This window comes from Mesoplodon densirostris, chromosome 9, assembly GCF_025265405.1.
Source record: "Mesoplodon densirostris isolate mMesDen1 chromosome 9, mMesDen1 primary haplotype, whole genome shotgun sequence".
Classification (NCBI taxonomy): domain Eukaryota; kingdom Metazoa; phylum Chordata; class Mammalia; order Artiodactyla; family Ziphiidae; genus Mesoplodon; species Mesoplodon densirostris.
The window spans coordinates 21,883,095-21,907,742 of NC_082669.1; the positions used below are offsets into that span (position 1 = coordinate 21,883,095).

At 46.8% G+C, this 24,648-nt stretch overlaps 1 protein-coding gene across 2 annotated transcripts in view; it reads left to right on the top strand.

The window, feature by feature from the left end:
- POU6F2 (POU class 6 homeobox 2) overlaps positions 1–24,648 on the top strand; it is a 480,044-nt gene that overhangs the window by 451,652 nt on the left and 3,744 nt on the right. For both annotated transcript variants that reach the window (XM_060108430.1, XM_060108432.1), the window contains 3 exons: positions 6,298–6,504; positions 16,413–16,581; positions 24,248–24,416. In XM_060108430.1, the coding sequence (XP_059964413.1) occupies positions 6,298–6,504; positions 16,413–16,581; positions 24,248–24,416 (545 nt within the window). The remainder of the gene's footprint in view (positions 1–6,297; positions 6,505–16,412; positions 16,582–24,247; positions 24,417–24,648) is intronic.

Below are 24,648 nucleotides of genomic sequence, written 5' to 3' on the forward strand. Positions count from 1 at the left end.
TTTGTCTCATGTCCTGGCCTTTAGTTATGCCACCTTCAGACACACCACCATTTCCTATGCCCATACCCTTGCCAGATATTATTAATCAATCAAGGCACTGTTTCTTCCTGAACCTGGAATCTCCAGAGCTCCAGGAAGCCATGGCCAATTGATTGGTGTTGCCTGCAAGATTAAATCTGTTTGTCCTTTGTTGAATGTTTTCCTCTAATGCAACTCTTTCATCTGCTTATCCTCATGCCTTTACTATCTCTGGTTCAGGTTCTCCAATAGAAACCCTCTAAATAGTCACACTTCTCTTGTTCCCCATCTTGGACGCAGCTATGTGCAAGAAGGCACTAGATTGCATGTCACAAAAATAAATTTTGTTTGGGAAATGGTTGCATTCTCCTACTCTTCCTGGATCAACATCCTAATCAGAGCTGCCAACATAACTCTAAGTGAGTTTAACCTTAAACCTGGGAGCCCATGAGACTGAAATGAACGTATTATATAAAGAAGACAAAAATCATCCCTTGGAGGAAGAGAGAACAGTGACTGTGACCAGACCAGAAAGCGAGGGGAAGGAGACTGGTGATGGCTCACTGCCAGCTCCTCGGCTCTCAGATGCTAGAAGCTCTGTGTTCGAGAATGGACACAGTAATGCCCCGTGTGAACAAAAGCCTCTTGACCAAAAACTGTTGAGGTTACACAAATACTGGGCAAAGAATCGCCATGCAAAAGCCGTGCAAAGTCACCGATTTCCAGCATTGACAGGTTTCCTCTTCTTAAAGATATGTGCAGCAGAATTACTTGTCACATTGACATCTGTAATCACATTCTCCGTGGCAGAGTTTAACAGCATGTCATAGACTATTACGACATGTGGCGCATCAGACAACTTGTCTGGTTGCCCTGGGCTTCTGTGATACCACCCTCAACCGCTGCTGATGACACCTGCATGCCAGCAGTGAATAAATTCAGCACCCGTTCACCTCCATCGGTCATAATTCGTCCCTACTGAATACCTCAACTAGACTGAGGTCCATAAGGGCATCGTAATGATCACATGGTAACCCAAGGCGTTACGTGGCTCTGAATTGCCGGGGGTTGGCACGATCACAAGGTAGTCTTTATGGTGGGTTAAATTATAACTACTACTGAATAACGATAGCACACTGATACATAACATAAGCCACCTTCATTCTTATGGAAATAGGGGGACGTGCTAATGAACACTAGTAATCATTTTAGTGATTGTTTTTAGTTGCTCTTAGAACACGGACTTTATTCTCCATTGCAGTTTATGCTCTTAACTCCTATAAACAAAGAGACAAGTGAACATGAACTGCAACAACCAAATAAGTCCCCTGTCAGAGAGGCTGGAACTCTTTTAGGTCACAAATTATCATTACAATACCACCTTCCTGGTTAAAGCATTCATCAGAGATGAATCATTACCCTCGGACTCAGGGCAAAGACAGAGGGGATCATTGCAAACGATGCCTGTGCTATTTGCTGTGGGATTGATAGGGCAGTAACTTGACTCAAAATTTTCTAATGTTGCAACCTAGGCATAAAATAGGCCATGCTTTTTGAACTGAACTGGAAGGCAACGAATCAAGCAACCCCTGTATGAAGGATTCATTGAAGCCTTTTGCTTCACACTTGGATGACTACAGTAGCATCCTAGCGACTGATCTCCTGGTCTGTAGTCTCTCGACACTCTAGTCCATTCTCGCCACATGGTCACATACCCAGCTGAAACAGCTCCATTTCAGTACTCTTCCCCACGGCCCCCCTCAAAAACCATTCATCGGAATCTCTTGCCTGGAGGGGATTTGACCCTTCCAGGCCGACCTGTCACTTGCTCAATGTCTGAACCCTCTTTTGCATGCAAACTAGTTAACTCACCACCGCCATGTCTCTCACCTCCTGTTTGGAATGGATTCTCTGTCTTGCCAAATCCTCACCTAACCTCCAAGACCCGTGTTCACCCCCATTTTTTCTATGAAGTCTTCCAAGCCATCCATCTTCATCTTTCTTCCTCTGAAATCACTCATTCGGTCCCAGCATTTTTCTGAGCACTGACCACATGAGTAGAGAGATTTTTATCAGATAGTCCTTGCCACTCGTTTGGTGTATATCATTTCTCCATTGGATCGTTAGAATCTTTGCATGTAACGTGCCTGTCTCGTCGCCCCCTCCCCTGCCCCGGTTGGATGTTCCTGGTGCCTTACATAGAGAAGGGTCTGCAGGTACCAGACTGCTCTGCCAGAGTCCTCAGCATCTCAGGAGAGCTGGAATTTGTCTTGCGTGTCCAGTGCCTGCATCCGGAGTCCCAGCCTGTGGCCTTGTTTGCTCAGTGGCATGCCCTTCCATCAGGACGTCTCCTTGCAGTAAATCCCTAGCTCTGGGAACCAGAAAATGAAACTCCGAAAGCTAGTCCCAGAACTGCAGGTGTTTTAAAAACGGCCTCTTTCTATCTTTGCCCTCAAATCGCCTTTTCAAACCTCAGTTTTGATTTCCTGACTTAGTTGCAACATGTGTAGATGCAGATATTTCCCTTGAATAGCGAAAGGCCTTTCATTTAAAATCTGAGTTTCCCAGGTCAAAGAGCCTCCCGCCTTGCTGCCTGGATTCCTCTCATTTCCTTGTTGGAAGTCAGAGTCCGAGGAGGAGTTTCCGTGCGATCTGTGGAAGCGCTGAAAGGAATCGGAGCCGCCTAAGCAAAATTGGCACATCTGACAAGTTTTCAACAACACGGTGTGTGACTGTCTCCACACTTGGATGCATGGGAGCAAATGAAAATGGGCGAGTTGTAAGGTATTGGGGTATATTAGAAAATTCCCCACAAAGCACTGCCACGTGTTTGACATGCTGAGATGATGATCCCAACTCCCCTGAAAGAGGAACAAGAATGAAAAACGCTCAACTTCACGGAAGCCTTCCTGACTTTATAATCACCCTGCCCTGCCTTGCCACCTCGCAGGCACAACCTTCCTATGAACGTGTTCCCTCCGTCAGGCCTTTGCAGGTCCCTCTGGCTCTGACACTAGCACTGTCCTGCCCTCTGTAAGTGATGCTAGGGCCCAGGAAAGAAGAGAGGAACAAAGAGGGGGGACACAAAAAGGGGCACCATGTTTTAATGTCACCGTGCAGTATTGGCAATTGAGGCTGCATCTGGGGAAGAGGCTGGTGAGATGTTCGCGTTTGCCTTTCTTCCTCTCTCCACCCAGAACGCAGGCAAGAGCCTCTCATTACCGCCAGGTGAGCACCGACTCGTGTCAGTCTTCTCGGGAGCAGAAAGCCTCGCCTGCATCACAGTGTGTTCCGTAGCTGTCAGGTGCCTTGCCTCCCTCTGAAGCCTTCTCCCAGGCTAAACACGCTGACATCCTGCCTAAAATAGAACCCTCAACCCTGCCACCTAAATGAATCCAGCTTCCTTCCGTAGGCTTTCAACTGGGCCCAATCAGGTGGAGCAGGGCTTCCCAGGCCCAAGACACGAGGAAGCCAGAGGCGATGGGTCAGCTTCTGAGCTTTCCCAGGGCACTGGGGGCAAGGGGGGTTGTACATTTCATGGTGCAAGTGAGGAACGCGGAAGCAGCCAGCATCAGAGCAGGACGAGGAGCCTGCTCCCCACGCCTTCCCACCATTGCCTGTGGGGTCACAGGAACAGCCTTTGCGTCCTGGGATGCTTAATGCAAGACCAGTCATCAATAAAGTACTTACGTGCCCTGATCTATTGATGTGGACTCCTCCTGACCTTGCTGGCACGGGTGGGACACGCTCGTGGCCAGGGCCGCTGGGGGGACGGCGCAGGCTTGCTCACTGAGGCTGCAGAGCTGCAGACCCCCTGCGGGACCACTGACCACTCACGTAATTACTTGACCTCTATCGGCAGCCATTGACAACTGCCGTGGAGACTAGATATTCGCACAGCGCCTTCATTAGCGCCTTCCCACGGGGGCTTTTGTGGTAGAGACATGGCCTGCCAAGTGAGGAGGGGGGTGTCTCTCCGTCCTGATCTTTGGCACTGAATCCTGTGGTCTCGCAGGTCCTCTGCGGTGCCCGTTGTATCTGGAATCCAAGGGACAGCTGAGTCCAGAAACCATTCTTTCCAAAGACAGTTATTGAGAAACTGCGTTCAAAGCCCTGCTTGGGGTACTGTGGGCATAGAAAACGGCATCGTTTATAAACTTAGTCTACAAGCAGCTGATCATCTGGTGGGAAATTGCGAACGGGATGCAGGGCCTTTCCTAAGAGCAGGTGCCCTCCCGTGTCCTCCCTGTGGTAGGAGCCAGGTGACATTTAGAAAGTGAGCACACGGGGGGCCGGACCTGGACTCCAGCTCTGCCCCTTGCAAACTCCTCCCTGACCCTCCCCTGTCTTATCAAGTAACAGGAGCAGGCCTAGGGCCCACAGGACTGAGCTGTTGTGAGAATGTGGAATGAATGGAAACCGTATCCACGAAAGCACTTCCTAAGGCAGTATTATGAATGTGGCGCGGTGGCCCCTAGGCCGAGGCACCACAGTTCACACCTGGGAAGCGGCCCCGGAAGACGACCAGCAGAGCAGAGCTGCGTAACCATCCTGTGGTACCTGGAGGGAAAGCGTCCAACCCGAGCTCCACAGCTTTCCCCAGGAGAGTCCATGACATGGGGAAACGGAGACCATATTTTCTTTTTTTACAGATCAGATTTTTGTTTTTCTCCCTAATCCACAGCAAGCTTACAGATTAGATTTGTCCGTTTCTGTGGAGAGGGACGAACATGGTCCACGAATGTGATCAGTGTTTCCAGATCTTATAAACGCCGCTGCTCGTGCTCCCTTTCTCCTTCACACGGTGATCGGATCCAGCCAGGCCTCTCCTGTGCCGCTCCACGCCATCCCCTTACGGAAGACAGAGGCTATCAGATGCAAAGAACAGCCTTCCCCTACCTGCCGCAGAAACCTTGGCCTGCTGACCTTTAGGGCCAGTTCAAAATACATCATTTAAAATGCCCTTTTAGGACTTCCCTGGTGGCACAGCGGTTAAGAATCTGCCTGCCAATGCAGGTGACACGGGTTTGATCCCTGGTCTGGGAAGATCCCATATGTCACAGAGCAGCTAAGCCTGTGCGCCACCACTACTGAGCCTGTGCTCTAGAGCCCACGAGCCACAACTACTGAAGTCCGCGCACCTAGAGCCCGTGTTCCGCAACAAGAGAAACCACTGCAATGGGAAGCCCACACACCACGACGAAGAGTAGCCCCCGCTCGCCACAACTAGCGAAAGCCTGCATGCAGCAACGAAGACTCAACACAGCCAAAAATAAATAAATTAATTAATTAATGTAATTAAATCTATTTTTAAAACTAAATAAAAAATAAAATGCACTTAAAAAAAATTTTCAGCCCTCGGTAGTCATTTCACCTCTATTTTGAGTTTCAAATATTGGTTTATGACCCCAGTTCTCTCCAGCCTTCAGGAGGCTTAGGCTCCTTGACAGTGCTGTAGAGGAGCTGGCGGTGCTGGGAGTGGACTCCAGGGCCCAGGCTCTCAACCACTGTGAGCACCAGGGTGCTGCTGGGGCACCCTCGTCCCGCTGGGGTGTCAGGGAGCTGGCCCCCGACCTTGAGAGAGGAGCGGGATGTCGGGGAAAGGAAGGAGGGCTGGAAACAGCAGGGGAGACCCGAGCAGAGGAGAGGATGGAAGGGAGCGCACTGTGTGTGAGGGGCCCTGTGGGGAAGGGGCGCGGCTCCCCAGCCAGACGAGGGCCTGCAGTGCGTGGGGAGTCTACCCTCCATCTGCTTCTGCGACAGAGCAGGTATCTGTGCTACCCTGGCACAGGTCACGTGCTTCTGCCCTCACTGATGCTTGATTTTATTTTCTTTTAATTTTTATTTTATATTGGAGTAAAGTTGATTCACAGTGTTGTGCTAGGTTCAGGTGTACAGCAAAGTGACTCATATACATATACATGTATCTATTCTTTTTCAGATTCTTTTCCCAGATAGGTTATTACACAGTGTTGAGTAGAGTTCCCTGTGGTGTACAGTAGGTCCTTGTTGACTATTTTATATATAGTAGTGTGTATCTGTTCATCGTGATTTTATTTTTGTATAAGATATTTTCCCCTTCCCTCCACGCACTCGGTCCACCTTCAGAGACTCATCCTCTGCCACTTTCTTCCACACCCGCATCTCCAGATCTGTTCAAGGATTATGAATCGGCTCTCGGGGAGCCTCTGATAGAGGCCAGGGCATGAGTGGTCTTCAGGTGCATGTGCAGACCCTGAACAGAGCCCGGAACCTCACCTGTGGGCCTGTCTCTTGCAGATTATTGGGACCATTCCTCTGATGCCGAATCCGGGGCCATCAGGCCAAGCAGCAAGCGGCACTCAGGGCGTTCAGGTGCAGCCGATCACGCCCCAGCTTCTGACCAACGCCCAGGGCCAGATCATCGCCACGGTCATCGGGAACCAGATTCTGCCAGTGATCAACACGCAGGGCATCACGCTCTCCCCCATCAAGCCCGGGCAGCAGGTAAGGCTCCGTGTCCAGGGCACCTCTCCTGACCGCCCTTCTGTTTCTTTTCAGTGAAAAGGCATTTTTAAATTAGAAAATATTTAACCCCATTAATCCTAACATATCAATACTTAGAAAAAAGCAAGTAGCTTTATTCTTCATTATTAGTGAATATGGGTGATAACTATTAAATAGCTGCTAATCTACAAATACGAATATATTCAATTATAACAGAGACAATGGCCTAAAATTCAATAGATATGTGTTCTTATTTATCTCTGCTTAGCTGATACTTATCTTTCAATTTTAAAAGTGGTCAAGAAGAAACCAAGACCATTTATGTCTTAACTGTAAATGGAAAAAAAAAAAAAGTATTAAACACCAAGCGATCCCAACCTGATGCTTCTGAGAACACTGCCTACACATTAGGGAGTGGGGGCTTCCCTGGTGGCGCAGTGGTTGAGAATCTGCCTGCCAATACAGGGGACACGGGTTCGAGCCCTGGTCTGGGAAGATCCCACATGCTGCGGAGCAACTAAGTCCGTGTGCCACAACTACTGAGCCTGTGCTCTAGAGCCCGCAGGCCACAACTGCTGAGCCCACGTGCCATAGCTACTGAAGCCTAGAGCCCGTGCTCCGGAACAAGAGAAGCCACCGCAATGAGAAGCCCGTGCACCACAACGAAGACTAGCCCCCGCTCGCTGCAACTAGAGAAAGCCCGCGCGCAGCAGTGAAGGCCCAACGCAGCCAAAAATAAATTAATTAATTAATTAATTTAAAAAAAAAGATAAAGTAATTATCTTTAAAAAAAATTAGGGAATGAAAAATAGGAAGTTCCAACTGGTAGAATTTCATTAAAACCATGACAGTCCAGTTCATTTTTTCCATTCACATATCAGTCAAGCACTTTCCTGTATGTTATACTAGAGGCTGGGTACAAAGCTCTGAAGAAGAGAGACATGGTCCCTGACCTCATGGAACTTCTGATTAATTCAACAAACCTTTTTTGATAACCCACTCTACAGCAGGCCCCTGCTTAATAAGAAACGGGTAAAAGAGTGACGCTTTCTGGTCTTAAGGAGCTTGTAGTCTTGTAGAGGACACAGGTACATGAGCACAGTCCCACTGTGCAATAAAACAATGTCCTGGGACCTCCCTGGCAGTCCAGTGGTTAGGACTCCATGTTTCCACTGCAGGGGGCCCGGGTTTGATCCCTGGTAAGGGGACTAAGATCCCATAAGCCATGCAGCATGGCCATAAATAAGTAAGTAAATAAATAAACAAGCAAATAAATAAATAAACCAGAATGTCCTGTAACAGGACAGATGCGCACAGAGTTTAGTATCATCACAGAGATGGGAGTGGCCAACTTTGTCCAGAGAGTTTTGAGTCCTCACAGAGAAAAGGGTTTGGAACTGAGTCTTGATGGATGCGTAGGAGTCAACCAGGTAAATGATGGGTCAACAACACTCCAGGCAGTGGGACCAGCAGGCACAGAAGCAGGGAAACGTGAAGGAGGACGGAGTGTTGAGAAACAGAAGGAAGGTTCCTGTGATTGGAACATAGAGAGAGTCTGAGGATACTCATGGAAGGGGCTTCATATTCAAACTGAAAAGATGGGCTTTGTCCCTGTGTGTTCTTGAACACATTACACATCATCTTTGTGCCTTGGTTTTCTCATCTGTAAAATGGGGATATGCCAGCACCTACTTCACACAGCAGTTGGGAGGCCTCTCTTACTCCTGCTGGTTCTCGCTCTGAATCTAAACCACTGCCTGGGAAGCCAAGGTCCCCACCACCCTCTTCTTCCTCAACTTCCTCACAGGCAGTGGGACGGGCCCTGACGAATGTATCGTGAGGACTTCCACCCCCACCCCTTGACCCCGTCTCTCAGCTATTTTCTTTCTTTTACTATTTAAAAGATTCCATTATATTCTCTACCTTCTAAATAGTTCCCCCAAGGGACTTCCCTGGTGGTCCAGTGGTTAAGACTCCACGCTCCCAATGCAGGGGGTGCAGGTTCGATCCCTGGTCGGGGAACTAAGATCCTGCATGGCGCGTGGTCAATAAATAAATAGTTCCCCCAAATAAGGCAAGATTCTCCATGTTTCACTGGCTTTTTAATCCCTAGTTCCGTCTGTTCAAGCTTATGTTCAGAATTATCTCTGGGGGTAGTCATGGGAAGATCAACCTCTTTTCGTGCAATCTGCTAAGAACTATTTTCTGTCAGCAAAGCCAAGTTGTAAATTGCCAAGAAGATGAGGATTATTTAGATATCCACAACATTTAATACAAAGTAGCTCTCACTCTCACCTTGAACTTCTCAGGAGGGTGTGTGGGTGATAGACCATTGCTGTTACATAAGATGACAGCTCTAGATTTGGGGTAACACAGTTTCGATCCAGAAGGACCTAACCAAGAAACGGCAAGTAAGAAGCGGGTGTGGTGTCACTCCTCAAATCGTCGCCCACAATCAACATCATGAATCCATTTCCACAGTCGCTCCCGTGAGCACAGATGCACCTCAGAAGCTTCCTCACAGCACCTGTTGGCCCCTGGAACGAAACCTCATTACCACGGTGGGAACGTCTCATCCTCTGCAGGTCTAATCTCCACCATTGTCCTTGTCACTGTAGAATCAGAGATCTAGCAACTGGGAAGAAACAGCCAGCCTCTGGGGATGTGCCTTGCACCTCCAACTCGTGTCACTTACAACCAGCCTCCCAGAGAGCAAGACTCAACTTGCGCGTATAGAAGCGTGCATCTCTCATATATGTACATGATGAGAGGAAATGTGTGCACGGCTGAAAAGAGTGACATGCAGAACTTCCTGAATCCTCAAGTCGCGGCAGAGACCCATGGGCCCGCTCCGTTGTTCAAGGCATGTGCCAGTGGTCTATCCAAGTACCAGAAAGATCAAGGGAACCGTTGATGAAGCTGGTGAGAAACATCAGGAAAATTGCAGCAAGTAGATGAATGACTATTAATGATTCTTGGCATCAGCTCTGATTGAAACACCTTGGAATGTGTAGTAAAGTTAACAAGTTGGGTGAATCGACAGGAAATGCTCAAGTCCAAATCCCAGATATAAAAGTGGGGATTCTGAGGAGAGTGGATCATAAAATGCCCAGAGTCCAGAAGTAAAAAGGTCACAACTGGAGGTATAAGGATAGTGGTCTTCAATTTTTTTCTTTAAATATTACCCTTTACATGGAAGAAATATAATATGGACAACCACTAAAAAATAAAGGATTTCTATCGTACAGTAGAGAAGTTTCTCAGTTTATTTTTTTTCATGTGATTTATGACAAATGCTTGATCTCACAAGAGCATAGTTCCAACAGTAAAATATGTCATAAATTACAGGAGCAGAGAGTTCCCTAACTCACACTCAGAGGTCCAGTTTTATAGAGTGAAGTACAGAGCTCTTGGGCCAGACGACACGGGGTGATTTGTTTTAATTTAATAAAAGTAATTACGTCTTTAATTTTCACACCTGCCTGCCACGAATTAGAAGAGCCTGAATAAAATCTGAGTGAAGAGTCATCCAGTCTGGATGATGATTTATTCCAGTGATGAAAGATTGAGAACCTGCAACGTTATCATCTGAAATACAAACAGTATTTTTTTTTTAAATATATACCAGGATCTGATAGCTCTAGATATCACATCAGAGATCCTTGGTGAGCAATGCAAGAAAATAAGAGTGAGAAAAGGACTAGATAAAAATGAGAGACAGAGAGCGAGAGGGGAGTATCTTTCTGTGCATGAAACAAATTACTTAATACAAAATAGTTGGCGAGAGCTCAAAAGTAACCTTTTGTTCCCTCCATGGGACTCTGCAGCGTCAAAAGTCAGAGTCACCCAGGTGCCCGGGCTTTGCTCTTACTATCCTGTGACTGTGAATTAATGAATTCTTCATGAGCAGCACAGACATCATTTTGTGTATATTTATTCTTCCTCTGACTAAATCCCAACAAAAGTTAATGGGAGGGGTTTTTTTAGTGTCATTAAGGAACTAGAGACATTTGAAAGGGAAAATGTTCTAATTTGTAAAGTCAAAGCATTGAAATTTTTCAAAAATTAAATATCATAGCTGTGATACTGGGAGACTACCACCCATGAAGGCACTCAATTGTTCTTCAAAATGTAATCTTGGTAGGAAGACAAAGCAAAGTGGTTTATTTAACTTAGCTCTCTAAAATGCCGTATGATTATCCAAATCCATCCATTTTTTTCAAGTAAAAAAAATGTCCTCACTTCCCTGTTTTTCCCCAGCCCTTACCTGAATCAGTAGTCCCCAGTTTTTTCTTGGAGCCACCCAGAATGAGACACACATGAGGCATTTCCACCCACAAGGGATCTAAAATAGCGTTAGGGGTTTCCTGGACGGATGAAATGTGTGTCAGTGACCCCAGTACAAAAGAGATCTTTGACCTTCCAGCCACATATCTGGGCATCTCACCTCTGTGGTCTCCCCTTATCACTCCGGCTGAGCTCAGCTGACGGGGCAGGCTCCCTGCTCACCCTGTGCCCCTGGCCTGGAATGCCTCTCCCACCTCCTCTGTCGGGGAAGCTCCCGCCACTGTCCCTCTGCCCGGGATCCCTCCTTCGTGAAGCTTGCCTGTATCATTCCCTCACCTCTGACTTCCCCTTGCTCCATTCACTGTCATCAACCTGTACTGTCACTATGAGTCTGCACCTGAAAGGAGGCTGAGACCAGACTGATTCAGCCTTGCTCAGGACCCCGCCCACGCTGGGTGCTCCATCCATCATGTTCAAATATAATTGTTGCCGAACTATAGTGTTTCCTTGTCCGGGACGCCGGATCCCAGAGCCATGCTCCCAGAAGAGCCCAGCCCAGGCCCTTCTGTGGCTTTCCAATTCTGTGTCTTCTGCATTTTCCAGTATGTTCCAAATGAGCACCTGCCGGCAGCCGGGGAGACCTTCCACACAGCACTGTCTTCTCTAGTTCTCTTTTCTCTCTGTCGACCCCTTCCTCTGCACTAAGATCTGACTCCTGTCCCATCCCTGTCCCTGCTGAGCCCTGGTCGTGTGTCCCAAGCTTGCGTGATGACTGCCTTGGCCTTTGCTGCCTGTGTCTGGGCATCGGTCCCGAATGCTGCTCAGGTTCTGATTCTCCTCACTTCGTCACATCCTCATGGTGGCTGGAGGAGTGACACTGCTCTCAGTTCTCTTTCCTGAGATGATTAGAGCTTCTGCCATATCTACTCCCCTGCAGGCAGGAGGGGCCTGTGATGGAGCCTTACCCCTGGGGCTCTGCTTCCTGCTTATAGCCTCAAGAGATGCTTCAGAGCCATGGAACTGAGCCAGAGGAAACCCAGTAGGTCTCCTAAACTCTGCCAGAAGGATAACTCCCTCCATACTTTTCTAAACTTCCTGCAGAGATAACTAAAATCTCCCTTGGGTATCATGTCTAGAAAATTTTTGATAACTGAAATGTCTAGATTTAAATGTCTAGAACATGATACCCAAGGGAGATTGTAGTTATCAAAATCTTTCAAAATTTTAGTCCTCAAAATTTTTCAAGTTAGATTGTCCTGAGGTCAACCCTGAATCTTTCAGCAAATGTCACACCTGTGCAGTTGTCCTGTCCACGGTAGAATGAACTCAGTAACACTCAGGTATTCTTTATGCCCTCCTAATTGTTAAAGGTTCTTATTAAACTCGGGCTCTGGCTTCTCTTGTCTAGACATAGTAAGTCCACTTTCTTTACCTTTTTTCTAGGAGAAGCTCCTTCCAAAACCTTGGGTGGTCCCTCAACCAGCAACATTATCTTCACCTGGGAACTTGTTAGAAATGCAAATTCTTGAGGCCCACCCTGCACCTACGGCACCAGACACTGTGGGGATGGGGCCCAGGGCTCTGTATCTTAACAGCCCTCGAGGTGATTCTGAAAGCCCTGAATCTTGAGAACCACTGATTTCATTTCTCTGCCAGCTATCATAAGGGACCCAGTACACAGAAAAATGCCAGCCGTTGCAGAGAAGGAGGGAGAGAATCATGATGTCTTCCTGCACACTCTGGCTTCCTCTGCTAGAGCCCTCGGGGTTATACTCATTTTCTCCATAGCACCACAATGGGGCTTTAGCCGGGGGTTCATTATGCCTCCCTGAGATATTTATAAAAGCCCAGGTCTCCTCCATTTTGCCTCTGCATGTTTGGACAGTTTCTCCTCCCTCCCCGCTCCAATGAATTTCTCTATATTTAATCCCATTTGAATTTTACTGTTTACGTGGATTGACTTTTCCGTCTCCTCTATCACATTCTGGTTCTGCATTTTATCCCATTTTCCACCCCCACTTGTTTTTATGTCAATCGTGCATTTAATTAGAAGATGCTTTATTCCAGAAACTAAAATGTTATTAAGGATATAGTGTGTTATACATAGAAGATAGATGAGAAGCAGTGGCACAGAAGTTCAAGAAGGACTTCAAAGTGGGCCTGTATCTATTTTTGTTGAATATGTTCAACATTTCCGGCAGTGCCAACTAACACACACCAACCATCGCAGGCAGCCTGTGAAAGGCAGCAGGAAGTATAAAGCTTTTCAGACTCAATCCTGTGCCTCCCTGTTGCTCATTCACTGTGTGAGATGGACCTCGTCCTCTCCTTCCTTCTCTGGATAAAGCAGAGCCCCAGGCTAACATGAACCGCCCCTTCACTTTCCTCTTTTGTGGACTCCCCGTGCTCTCAGCCTGTATTAATCTGCTAGAAATGCCATAACCATAAAATCTTGATTTTTGACAATTAAGAACCTTTCAGAATTTTTATTGGTTGTTCTGAAGTGTCTGGTTGAACTCTGGAGGATAAGCAGGCCCCCAGTGTCCTAAAAAATGCTTATTTTCTTTGGAAGGAATACATCTTTCCTAGATTCTTAGATATCTTAGATTCATCTCTCTAACTACGTAGACATAGAACAAACTCCTAAAAGAACTATTTTACTTTCTTCTAGAATTCCTTCTCCTGCGTAGCTTAATGCATAAGCCATAGCTTGCTTTAGTGACTCCTAAATGAGATTGCAGCCTAGTAATTTTTTCTTTTTTTTTTTTTTTTTTTTTTTGTAATTTTTTCTTTACTGAGTTGTGTCTGAGGCAGAAAAATTTAAATTGATTATTGTCTTTTCCAGTTCCTTGGTGGTACTTTGCCACACCCAGGGCCAGTTTTTATTGATGAAATGGTAAAACCGAAGACTGGCGCATGATTCAGTAACTCCAAACTGTACAAAGCTTTTGTCAAGTAACAATATTTAGAAGGACAACTCAGTAGGTTAGAGGGGGTAGGCTGACATGCAAATATCCATCACAATTTATTAAGCAAATTAAAAATAGATTTAATCTTCAGTGTGTGTTCCTACAGAGTAAAATTTACTGGATTCAATTGTTGATTATGTGCTCAGCAGACTGGCTAATTACTTTAGGCAGATGCTTGATGCATATTAATTTGGGTTCCGTGTCAATGACAACTGTCTTCAGTTCACAGCCTTTGCACAGTGGAGTAATAATAAGGCTGTTCACTTGAGATGTAACTGCAGACAATTCTGGAGCGGGACAGCCTGGCATCCTGGAAAGAGCCCTGAACTGTGGGGTGGGAGCCTGGATCCTCATGTTCAGCAGACTCGTGGCCTAGGGACAACCATTTACTTCCCCGTAATCACGCCAAGTGTCTGCCACATAGAGCTAACACGTGAATGAGAGAAGCAAAAGCATCACCACGGGGAACCAGAGGGGAAATAGCTCCTGAAGCACATTTCCAAAGTAGCACTTGACTAACAGTTGTTTGAAAGTAAGATGTTAATTGATGGTTAAAAACACTTTAGGGAATTAGAAGGACTGACGGTCCCAGGTGTTGGTGCCGATGTGGAGCAACTGGAATTCTCATACATTGCTGGTGAGACTGTCAAAGGCTACCATCACTTTGGACATCAGCTTGGTAGTTTCTTTAAAAGGTAAATGTGCATTTATGGTATGACCCAGTCATTTCCGCAACTCCACTCCTAGGTATTTACATATAAGAAATGAAAACACAAGGTACACACAGAGACTTGTACATCAGTGTTTATCACAGTTTTCTTCATAACAGCACCAAACTGGAAATAACCCAAATGTCCATCAACAGATGAATGAATAAACAATCTGTGGCATAGGTATACATACAGGTATACACTATATATAGTATTCAGCAATAAAAAGGAATGAGCTCCTGATATATGCAACAAAACGGGTGAATCTCAGAAACGGTATCTGAGCAAAAGAAGCCAGATGCAAAAAGAGGACATGCCATACAATTCCATTTTTAGAACCATACCAAATGAGTCCATTATGGCAGAAAGCCCGGAGGTGAGGGAAAATTGATCGCAAAGGGGCTTAGGGAATTTCATAGAATGATAGGAAGGTTCTGTATCTTGATTATGTGGTGGTTTCACAGATGTATACATTCGACAAAACTCATCAAAATGTTTGCATTCGATGGGTGTATTGTATTATGTGTAAATTATATCTCGATAAAGTTGAATGAGAAATTGAACACAAGCTGGGAAAGCAGGGACAAGTGTGAAGTTGAAACCTTCCGGGCTGACTCTTAGATCCCGAGGAGGTGGTAAAAGATCAGTGCCTGATTTTTTGTAGTTGGCTCTTCCACCAAAGTTCAGGGCTTGGCCTGATTCTGCCCCCAGTCTGACTTCCTTTTATAAAAACCTTTTATAAAGACCTTCCTACACCTCTGGGAGTGTGATGATGGCTGTGAAAGCACTTTGTAAAGTACTCTGTCTAACCAACAAAGGTGGCCACTGCTGAGGCTACCTGTGCACCTGCGCTGGGTCCTGGGCTGCTCTTTGTGTCAGCTTCCTAGAGGGTCAATACATGGGTGGAGACCCCTCCCGGGCATCTAAGTGGACCCGGCACCTGCAAGCATTTCCCTTTTCGCTCTTCTTCCTCCCCTCAGCTGAGCTTCTCAGCTCTCAGAACAACAGCACTTTGATGACCTGTGAAGGAGTCATGAGCACATGGACATAAAGACCACCTTCCTTACGGCACACAAAATTTTTTAAAAAGTGAATTCTTACTTGAGGCGCTGTGACTAAGAGCTCAAGCCCTGGGGTCAGACTTCACAGGCCCAGAGACCAGATCCTCCCCACCTGCCAAAGGAACTTACCAAATCCTTTAAAGTGTCTGTGCCTCAGCTTCCTTGTTGGTAAAAAAGGGGTCAAAATCATACCCACTTCTCAGGCTGACATAGGAGTGAAATGAGAGGGCATAAAAGTCCCGAACAAAGTGCTGGCACAGAGTTAGACAGTGACAACAGAGCTACAAATATTAATCAGTTTGTCCTGACTGCCCCCATTTCTTTCTTAATTTCCAAAGGATCTTAGCATTTTTTCCGACTCCACAGTAATCCACCCAGACTCTTCGGTCTGGGAGAGCAGGAAGTTCCCATATACACTCAGCCTAAATTGGAACTTTCCTAAAAACCCCAGTTACCTAAGACAAAAAGGCTGGGCACAGCCTGCCTTTGATATTGAGGTTTGCATTCCGAGTTGATGGTAGGTGTTATATTTTATCTATACGTTCTTGAGAAGCCTGTCAAGTGCACTGTAATTGCATGAACAGGCAGAAAGAGTGCAATGGCACACCGCGGTCAGGAAATGTAGAAAATTGGGTGCTCCAGCAAGCTAAGTAAGAAATTAATAATATATTTAGAATTACTAATAAAATGCCTGTCAAGGCAGCAGCAACATATTATATACAAAAAAAAAAAAAAAATCCTCCCTGTTGTGTAGGGTGTGCACTCTTCCAGAGAAGCATATATTCTTGGAAATGATTCAACCCCAGATGACACTTCTGTTCCCTGGCATTTCCCTCCTAATTTTTCATGCCTTTGTGTATTTTTTACATCCCCCAATGTAGCTCCACCAACCCTCCCAGACGTCAGTGGGTCAAGCAGCCTCCCAAAGCAGCCTTCTGCACCTGGCTCACAGCCAAGCATCCATGTCTCAAAGCCCCGTCCGGCAGCCTCCCTCTGCTTCCTCCTCATCCTCCTCTTCTTCGGCTTTGAGCGTGGGCCAGTTAGTCAGCAGTAAGTATCCTTTCTGGCTCCGTTAAGTCATGGTGGCCTTCTCGTTGCCTAATTGCAATGTCTCTCTCTCTCTCTCTCTCTCTCTCTCTCTCTCTCTCTCCCTCTCCCTCCCTCCCTCCTCCCACCCCATCCGTGCATCCCTACATCCCTTCCTCCCTGCCTCTCTTTCTGCTTCTTTCAAGTTGAACAGGAATTTCCTGGCCCTGCTGGGCCAGTATTGGGATGAGGTCCGTGCCCAGGGCCAGACGGTTCCTTGGGGAAGCAGGCCCCCCGACCCCCTCAAATGTGTACGTGGAGGGGCCGTTTCCACCTCAGGTGCCTTCTGATGTGCTGAGTCAGTCCGGCCGCTTCAGAAGGGAGAAACTGACCAGCTTTCAGGGCAGGAGCCACAGAGCTCAGAACTGAGATAGCCAGCAGTATTTTACGCAAGGTAAACAATACATTTTGGATGGACAGAGAGGTGAATGAATGGATAGATGGACAGACAGACAGACGGATGGATGGCACTGGGTTCTATCTTGCCATTTGTCTCAAGCTGGGCAGGAAAGGACTAGCCTTTTCCAGAGCTACTTAATGGGCCAAATGAAATTTCAATTGCACAGTGGCCAATGGGATATCTAGGTTCTACGTGTAGAATGAATGAACCACATTGCATATCCTTGATGAGAAATATACAGAACTGGGGAAAAGAGACTCCTTTACCACTTGCACTTGAAGCAAGAAACTGCAAACTCATACGCAGAGGCTGAAAGAGGAGCCTTCTCTGGCAGGTATGAGAGGGTCCAGGAGTACCACTACCGGGTGTCACACTTTACACAAACGCATTGCTGGGCTTACAACTGCTACAGATTTTGAGCATGTTGTTTAGTTAATTCCCTCTGTCTCAAGACCCTTCTAGAGAATGAATAATACCTGAAGCATTTTCTGATGCTCATTACCACCCCCTCAACACACCTCTGTTTAAGCCTCCTTTTGCAAAGTAGGGTTTTCAAAGCACTTTCACTATTTTTCTGATTTGAATGTTCACAACAAGGTAATATAAATTCTCATGTTCAGATATTGAAGCTGGCATCAAATAGATCCTGAAAAGTACAACCCATCTCGACCATCTTGTGTCAGAGAGGCCAGATTCAGTCTTAGTTGAGAGACAGTGTGTGACCAGTCTCCTGGGTGACAAAGCCAGAAGGATAACCCAGACATCTGGACTCAATGGGTCATACACATTCTACACAGCACTGCTGCCTTAAAAAGACAGGATGCTTTCACATAAATTTTATCCAGTGCAATTTGAACGATAAGCTCTATCAAATCACCTAAATATTCTTCAAATAATTTTTAAATGCCTGAACCCATGTCTTACAATTAAAGCACAAGCTTTTTCTCTGAGCCAATATGAGAAAAACTAGACATCTTGCATATTTTGAAATTTATATTCAAGCATGAACTATGCATTTAAAATTACTTTTTTTCTGAGATTAAACTTTACCAAATTTGCAAATAAGCTAATATAGGGAGACCTGATCCCATACTTCAGATGTAGTTGATACACGGATTAAATTACAGGAGGGAAAAGCGTGTTTTAGTCAGAGGATGTCAACTTAAAAATAAAAAATAAGCTTTTTGAGCACCATGTATATGCAGGCACAGGGATAGATATTAAGAAAGCAGAAATAAGCTAGATGTGGTCCCTGCCCTGGCGGAGGTCATGAACTGATAACAAAGAAACACAGTTACAATAAAGGGAAACAAATGCTATGGTCAGTGTACGAATAAAGACTATGGCAATACAGGAGAGAGTGAACTCAGTTTTGGAGATTGAGACAGAACAGAAGGACTTGCTGGAGTAAATAATCCTTGAATTAAGTGGGATGGTGAATGGGTCAGCAAATCTCTGCACTAGGCCAAGGCCATAGTTCAAAACAGGTCAAAATGGATTTGAACCTGTGGTCAAAACCTTGGTGAATGGACCCTCACAGGTCATGGGCAAGGTTGCCCAGTGCTGGGCAATCTGCCATTGCTCCAGATCAACTGGAGCAGGTGGATCATCCATAACCTGCCCTACTCCAGGCAAAAGAACACAGGGTTAACACCAAATGTGTACACTCCTTAAGACGTCTGCACACCTGTTCACAGCACCTGCACAGCCTGCCCTGTGTCAAACCTTGCTCGGTCTCCTCAGTCACCAGGGCTAACTGTAGTTTCCATAGCAGGGCTTTTGGAAAGCCTAGAAGAGTCAAACAAAAAACAAAGTCCCAAATTGACTTAGGATTTACACAGTTCCTGCTTAAAAACAGGTGGACTTGGGACTTTTTTATTCTTTGATGGATTTGGTTTGGTTTGGTTTTTCAGGACACTTTTTTTTAAACCCCTGGCCTGTAAACTTAATTCTTAGACAGCAGAGGGACTGAGAGTTAATATCAGAAAAACCCAAACTATAAAGTGAACATAAAGATGTCTGGTGATAGCTTATGGCACAGTGGAACCCCTGATTCACTTGATCAGTTTCACACCATTTTCCACAACTCAGTGAAGTCACCGTATTGCAAGCAAGCTGTTCTCCCAAATTGCATTGCACGTTCCCAAATGGTTTCTTATTTCTCAGAAATATTTGGTAAATATGCCCATTATTTGCTGTGAGAGCAGCACTAAAAAGCAGATGGATGTTTAGAAGGCAGTTAAGTCATACCTGGCACCTTCTTTATAGATGCATGTTTCTCCTGTAACAGTCCCACAAGCAGAGGTTGTAGAAGGAAGATGTGGATGGATGGCAACTGTTCGACCCATTTAGCAACCCCTTACACTGATGTCCAGGTGAGCAGTTGGAAGGAGCTAAATTTTAAAAATTAAACAAAACAGATATCTGTACTGGTCCATCCTGAGTGCTCAATTCAGTATGGGCCCAGTGACCATGCAACCAGAGTCTACAGAACAGGTTTGTGTTCACGCAATTTGCATTTAGCTCCCAAAGAACTCTTTTATTTTTCAGCCCCTGCATTCCAGATTTGATTGGGGAAAAACGTCATCATTATACTTATGAATCACTGCCAACATTCAATGCCAGTGTATTATAAATCTCCAGGCCAATCAATCCCTATGTAGGCTGATCTTCTGGCTCCTTTAGCAAGGCTCAGATTCAGGGAGAACTGTGGAAGTCGTTGCTTCCTGACTTTGTACTCAATATACTGGGCCGACTTAATCTGGAGCAAACTTCTATAAGAGGTGCACTTCTTCTTCAGTGCAGAGAAGTCCCAGACTGGGTTTCCCTAGAGCTGGTTAAAGATGCTGGATCCACCTTGTGGGGGACCTGAGGGTTCCCTCTGAAGTCCCCATCAAGGTGGCCTGAGATTCATCCTTAAAATTAACCAACCTCCCCAGAGCCAGAAGGAATGACATGATGGAAATAGAAAAAGCATATAACCCTTAATGAATGGGAACTGTCCAACAGTGGAGAAGAAAACCTCAAGAGTTTAAGACAGAAACTTTGGCACCAAAAAAAAAAGCATTAGTTTCTTGTTAATTCAAAACATCTTAGAGGCACCATCTAAGGCGTTCTCCCAACGTGGGAAGACATGTCCCACATGTTGTAATCAGGGTAAGACTAATATTTGTCCGTGGATGGACCCCTTCTTTGGAGACTTTTGTAGTCCTGGGATCCATGGAACGAAACCATAATAATACATGGCGCCATCTGGTTTTTATGGATGAGACCAATAATGTAAAGAAAGCCAAGCAGCTTGTCTCCAGCAATCAACAAATTGCACAATGAGACACTGGTTTCCTCTCCCCAGACCTTTGTCCAATAGACTGTCACCCTGTTTAAATTTCACCAGAATTCCTAACTTATCAGCTCTAGAAGTAGAACCAGGAAGAAGACAAGAGTGGGAAATGTGCGAGAGGAGAAAGAAGGAATTCAGCTTCCTGGTGTGATGAGTGTTTGGGGCCTCACAGAAGTCCAAGGGCTCAGGGGGCAAGGCGCCCACCTCTCTGAGCTTCAGAGTAAAACTGTCAATGATCCACACAGCTGCTCAGGACAAGGGGATAAGACACCATAGCTTTCTTTTTAACTCTGGTTATTATCAGCGATCTGGCCAAAAGCCACTTGTACAATCACACACAATGGATTTAGTCGCTGGTCTCAAGGAACTAGAAAGGAGATAAACAATAAAGGCAGCAGAAGGCAAGGCATAAACTAGAATAGACTTACACAAAATTGTTTCCCAGTCATAAACCTGCCCGGTGCTGCACTGCCAACTCTGGTGGCAGCACAGACCCTGGGACTGGAGTAGACCTTGGAGATCCTTCCAGATCACCTGAATCCTTCAGTTGATTCCTATTGATCTAGAGATGGGGCTAATGTAAGGCAACAGATTTACTTCCCACAGGAGCTACTTAGCTTTGCTCAGAGAAAAAATCTCCCCCCAACTCCAGACTCCCAACGGCCACCCCAGCCCACCACTGGTCCCAGTTGTTTGCCACTTGTCATAGACAGTGAGGCCAGGGGTGGAGGAAGGCAAGGACGGGGCACCTGCCCAGTAGTCTTTCTGACCCATCATCTTACCCAAGATGGTAGAGCAAGTTCTCTGTGTAGTGGAACCTGGTGAATAATGATGGTAAAGGGTTGAGTGCAGGTAAAGGGTCGACATGCAGAGGATGCCACACCCAGACTCGGTCAGGCCAGAGCCGCAGTGAAAGCCTCTGTCTGCAGGGTCAGTGGGTCCTCTGCATCAGGATCGCCTGTGGTAGTTGTTAAACATGCACATCCCGGGTCCCATCAGGTGACTCCTAGACCTACCTAATTAAGAAAACCACTGTCCTAAAAGCCATATCTTTACAAGGAAAGTCTCCGGCTTCCATTTTTTCACCCTCAGTTTTGAACCTCCACTGCCCACGTTTGCAAGACCATCAGTTCCTCTTCCTTCCCTCTTGGAGAGAGGCCAGGCCCCACTCCCTATGCTGTTCTATGCCAAGTGTCGCTCTGTGTTCTACACCAGACCTTCTCAGCTCTTAGTTTATTATTGCCTCCCCGCCCTACGAGGAGCCATTTAGACTTTCCTATCCTCGCCCCCCTTCCCCTATGAGATGTTAATATCACACGGATACCGCACATCGGTTCTGTTTATGTACCTCGGTCCTGGGGGGGGCCACATCCAGAACCAACTTCCGCCCCCTCGGGACAGAGTCACCACACAGGTTCAGCAAGGCAGCAGGTCCGAGGAGGGCTGGGAAGGAGGAACTGAAGGGGCGGCCTGGACTAGTGCCAGCTGACTGACTGCTCCCAAGGGCAGGTGCGGACCTGGTGACACCAGAGCTTCTAACGTTTCAGAAGAGCATGACAAATCTAAATTTTTCTTTAGATATCTCCCAGTGTTTAATGTTGGCCAGAGATTCCCCCAAATTGTACGCCCTCGGAAAGCTGAGTTTTATTTGCAAGCTGCTCATTTGCGACTTCTGCTTTAGGAATTTTTTTTTTTTTTTTGCGGTACGCGGGCCTCTCACTGTTGTGGCCTCTCCCGTTGCGGAGCACAGGCTCCGGACGCGCAGGCTCAGCGGCCATGGCTCACGGGCCCAGCCGCTCCGCGGCATGTGGGATCTTCCCAGACCAGGGCACGAACCCGTGTCCCCTGCATCGACAGGCGGACTCTCAACCACTGCGCCACCAGGGAAGCCCCTGCTCTAGGAATTTTTAAACGAAGAAACGGAGGAGGGGCTCAAAGCTGCTGTGTGCGTGGATGGGACCTCCCGGAATCCTTAGCAAACTCTCCACGCTGGTGGGAATTAAGATCCAGAGGGCAGCTCACACCAGGCACAACCCAAACAAGTCTCTGTTAATCAAATGATGCCGGCCTTCCGGGGTGAAGCTGGGGAGAAAAAGCAGGGTTTTAATTAATCTTAACAGGCAAATTAGTTTTATAGTCACCCTCTGCCCCCGTCCATGGACATAGATTCTCAATGTCCTAAATTGAAATATTCACCACTCCCAGCACGGGCGCCCCCTCGCCCCCTACCAAGCACCCCCCCCCCGCCCCAGGCCTCCACCGCGCTCTGCCCCTCCCCCACATCTGTGCCCATCTGCACCCTGCTCCCACCGACCAGAATATTCTCTGAAAGCTGCCCACTGGGTAAGACCCAGATGAATCCTCCCTCCTGTCACCTCTCCATTCTCTGTAAATTCCAGTGTGGCTGCGACACTACTCCTTGATTATACGCGACCTGGTATTTTTCTCTTATTCTCATTCGTAATGTTGAGCCCCAAATCCCTGTAGACAGCAAACTCCAGAGGCTGGAACTGCCCCGTCTCTTTCTCTTGTTCCTTCTCTCCACTCATTAGGGCTCCTAGGAGTCACTTAAGAAATACTCAGAGACTAACTGCAGTTATTACACCACTTTCCACCCATCTTTCCTCCATGAAATTATGCTTCATGATGTGTAAAAATTCTACAGGACTTTGTTTTTATTGAGAAGATACGGGTACAGCGTACACCTCCATGGCTGATCTGTCGACAGAGTCTATACAGGAAGCTCCAAGGCCCCTTGCCACAGATATTAACATCTTTATTTAAAAGTCCTTGACAAATTGGTCCTTGGGGTACCAATGTATTTCTTTTCATGATAACAGGCGTTTCTATAGCCTGAAGCCCAGAAGGCTAATACAGTCCACCCCAGTTCCTTAGACAAGTCCTGTAATTGACTGAAATTGGTGGGTGATTGTGCAGAAAGAGGAAGAGAAAAACTTTTCACCTAAGTCCGGGGAATGAGGTGAAGAACAATAGAGTCGGCTTGCAGGGAGAATGGCTTCGCTCCAGGCAGGATGGAGCAGTCCTTTGAAATCTTCCACCATCCCCAAACCATGCTGTCTCCAGCTTGGTGTGTGCTTTCATTTATCCAGGGATCAGTAGCTGGAGGTGGGGGGGGTTGCGGGGGGTGGGGGATAGTTTCATTCTCCAGCTGTTGTGTCATTTCCCTTGATAAGTCCTAAATTGACCGAGTTATCTGGCACCAAAGGAGCCTTCCTGCAGTAGGCATTTTTTATTCTGTGCCCTTTCAGGGGACAAAGGTGTCTGTGTCAGGAAATTGCTATGCGGGGTGGGGGGAGACTATTATTCTCACAGCTTCATAAGCATGCACTTCTGAGGGGCTAATGTGAACATAATAAATTAGGCAACGTTACCATCTGTTAGCCTGGCTGCAGCGGTGCTCGGGTACAGGAAAATACAAAATACTATTTTTTTTCAAGGGCAATTCTTAGCACTAAAGAGTCCAGGTAAGACATTTCAAAAGGAAAGCTTTCCATCTTTCTATTTTTACATGATATCTGAACATATTTATGGGCAAAATGGAGTCGCATCCCCCATAGCTGGTGCCCCCCTGCCCTGGCTGCTGTCTGTTAAGCGGTAAGGAGCTCGCTCTTGCATTGTGGAAGTGGCAGGGTAGGCTTGCCGTGGTTTTATCTGGGACAGAACTACCTTGAAGGATGATTTGTGCAGGTGGAATGAGTTGCGGATGGGGGCTTGAGTGCCTCAGCCGGCAGACAAAGAACGTTCTGCGGCGTGGCTTCCCACCGCTCTGCTGTTAGGAACCGAGCCACTTTCTCCTCAGCCGTCAAGAACGCGTAGCACTGAGATGTGCGTTGACGCATTGACCCTATTTTTTGCAAACATCTCCACAGATCCTCAGACGGCAGCGGGTGAGGTGGATGGGGTTAATCTGGAGGAGATGCGAGAATTTGCCAAAGCTTTTAAAATCCGGCGCCTGTCCCTTGGCCTGACCCAGACTCAGGTGGGCCAGGCGCTCAGTGCCACAGAGGGCCCCGCGTACAGCCAGTCGGCCATCTGCAGGTAACCCGTGCCCACGCGCTGTCACCCCTCCTGGCTGGCCCGGGCCTCGTCTGTCCTCTCGGCTCAGCTTTTCTTCTTCGGGTGGGCCGAGCTGGAGGGGTGGAGTGTGGGAATGGAGTCTGGGGTAGCTGTGTGTTGGGATTGGTGATATCGACGGAAGTGGAGTTGCTAAAGCAGACTTGGGGGCCTGGCTGGACGACTCCTGTCAACTCACAAAGAACTTCCAAGGCGG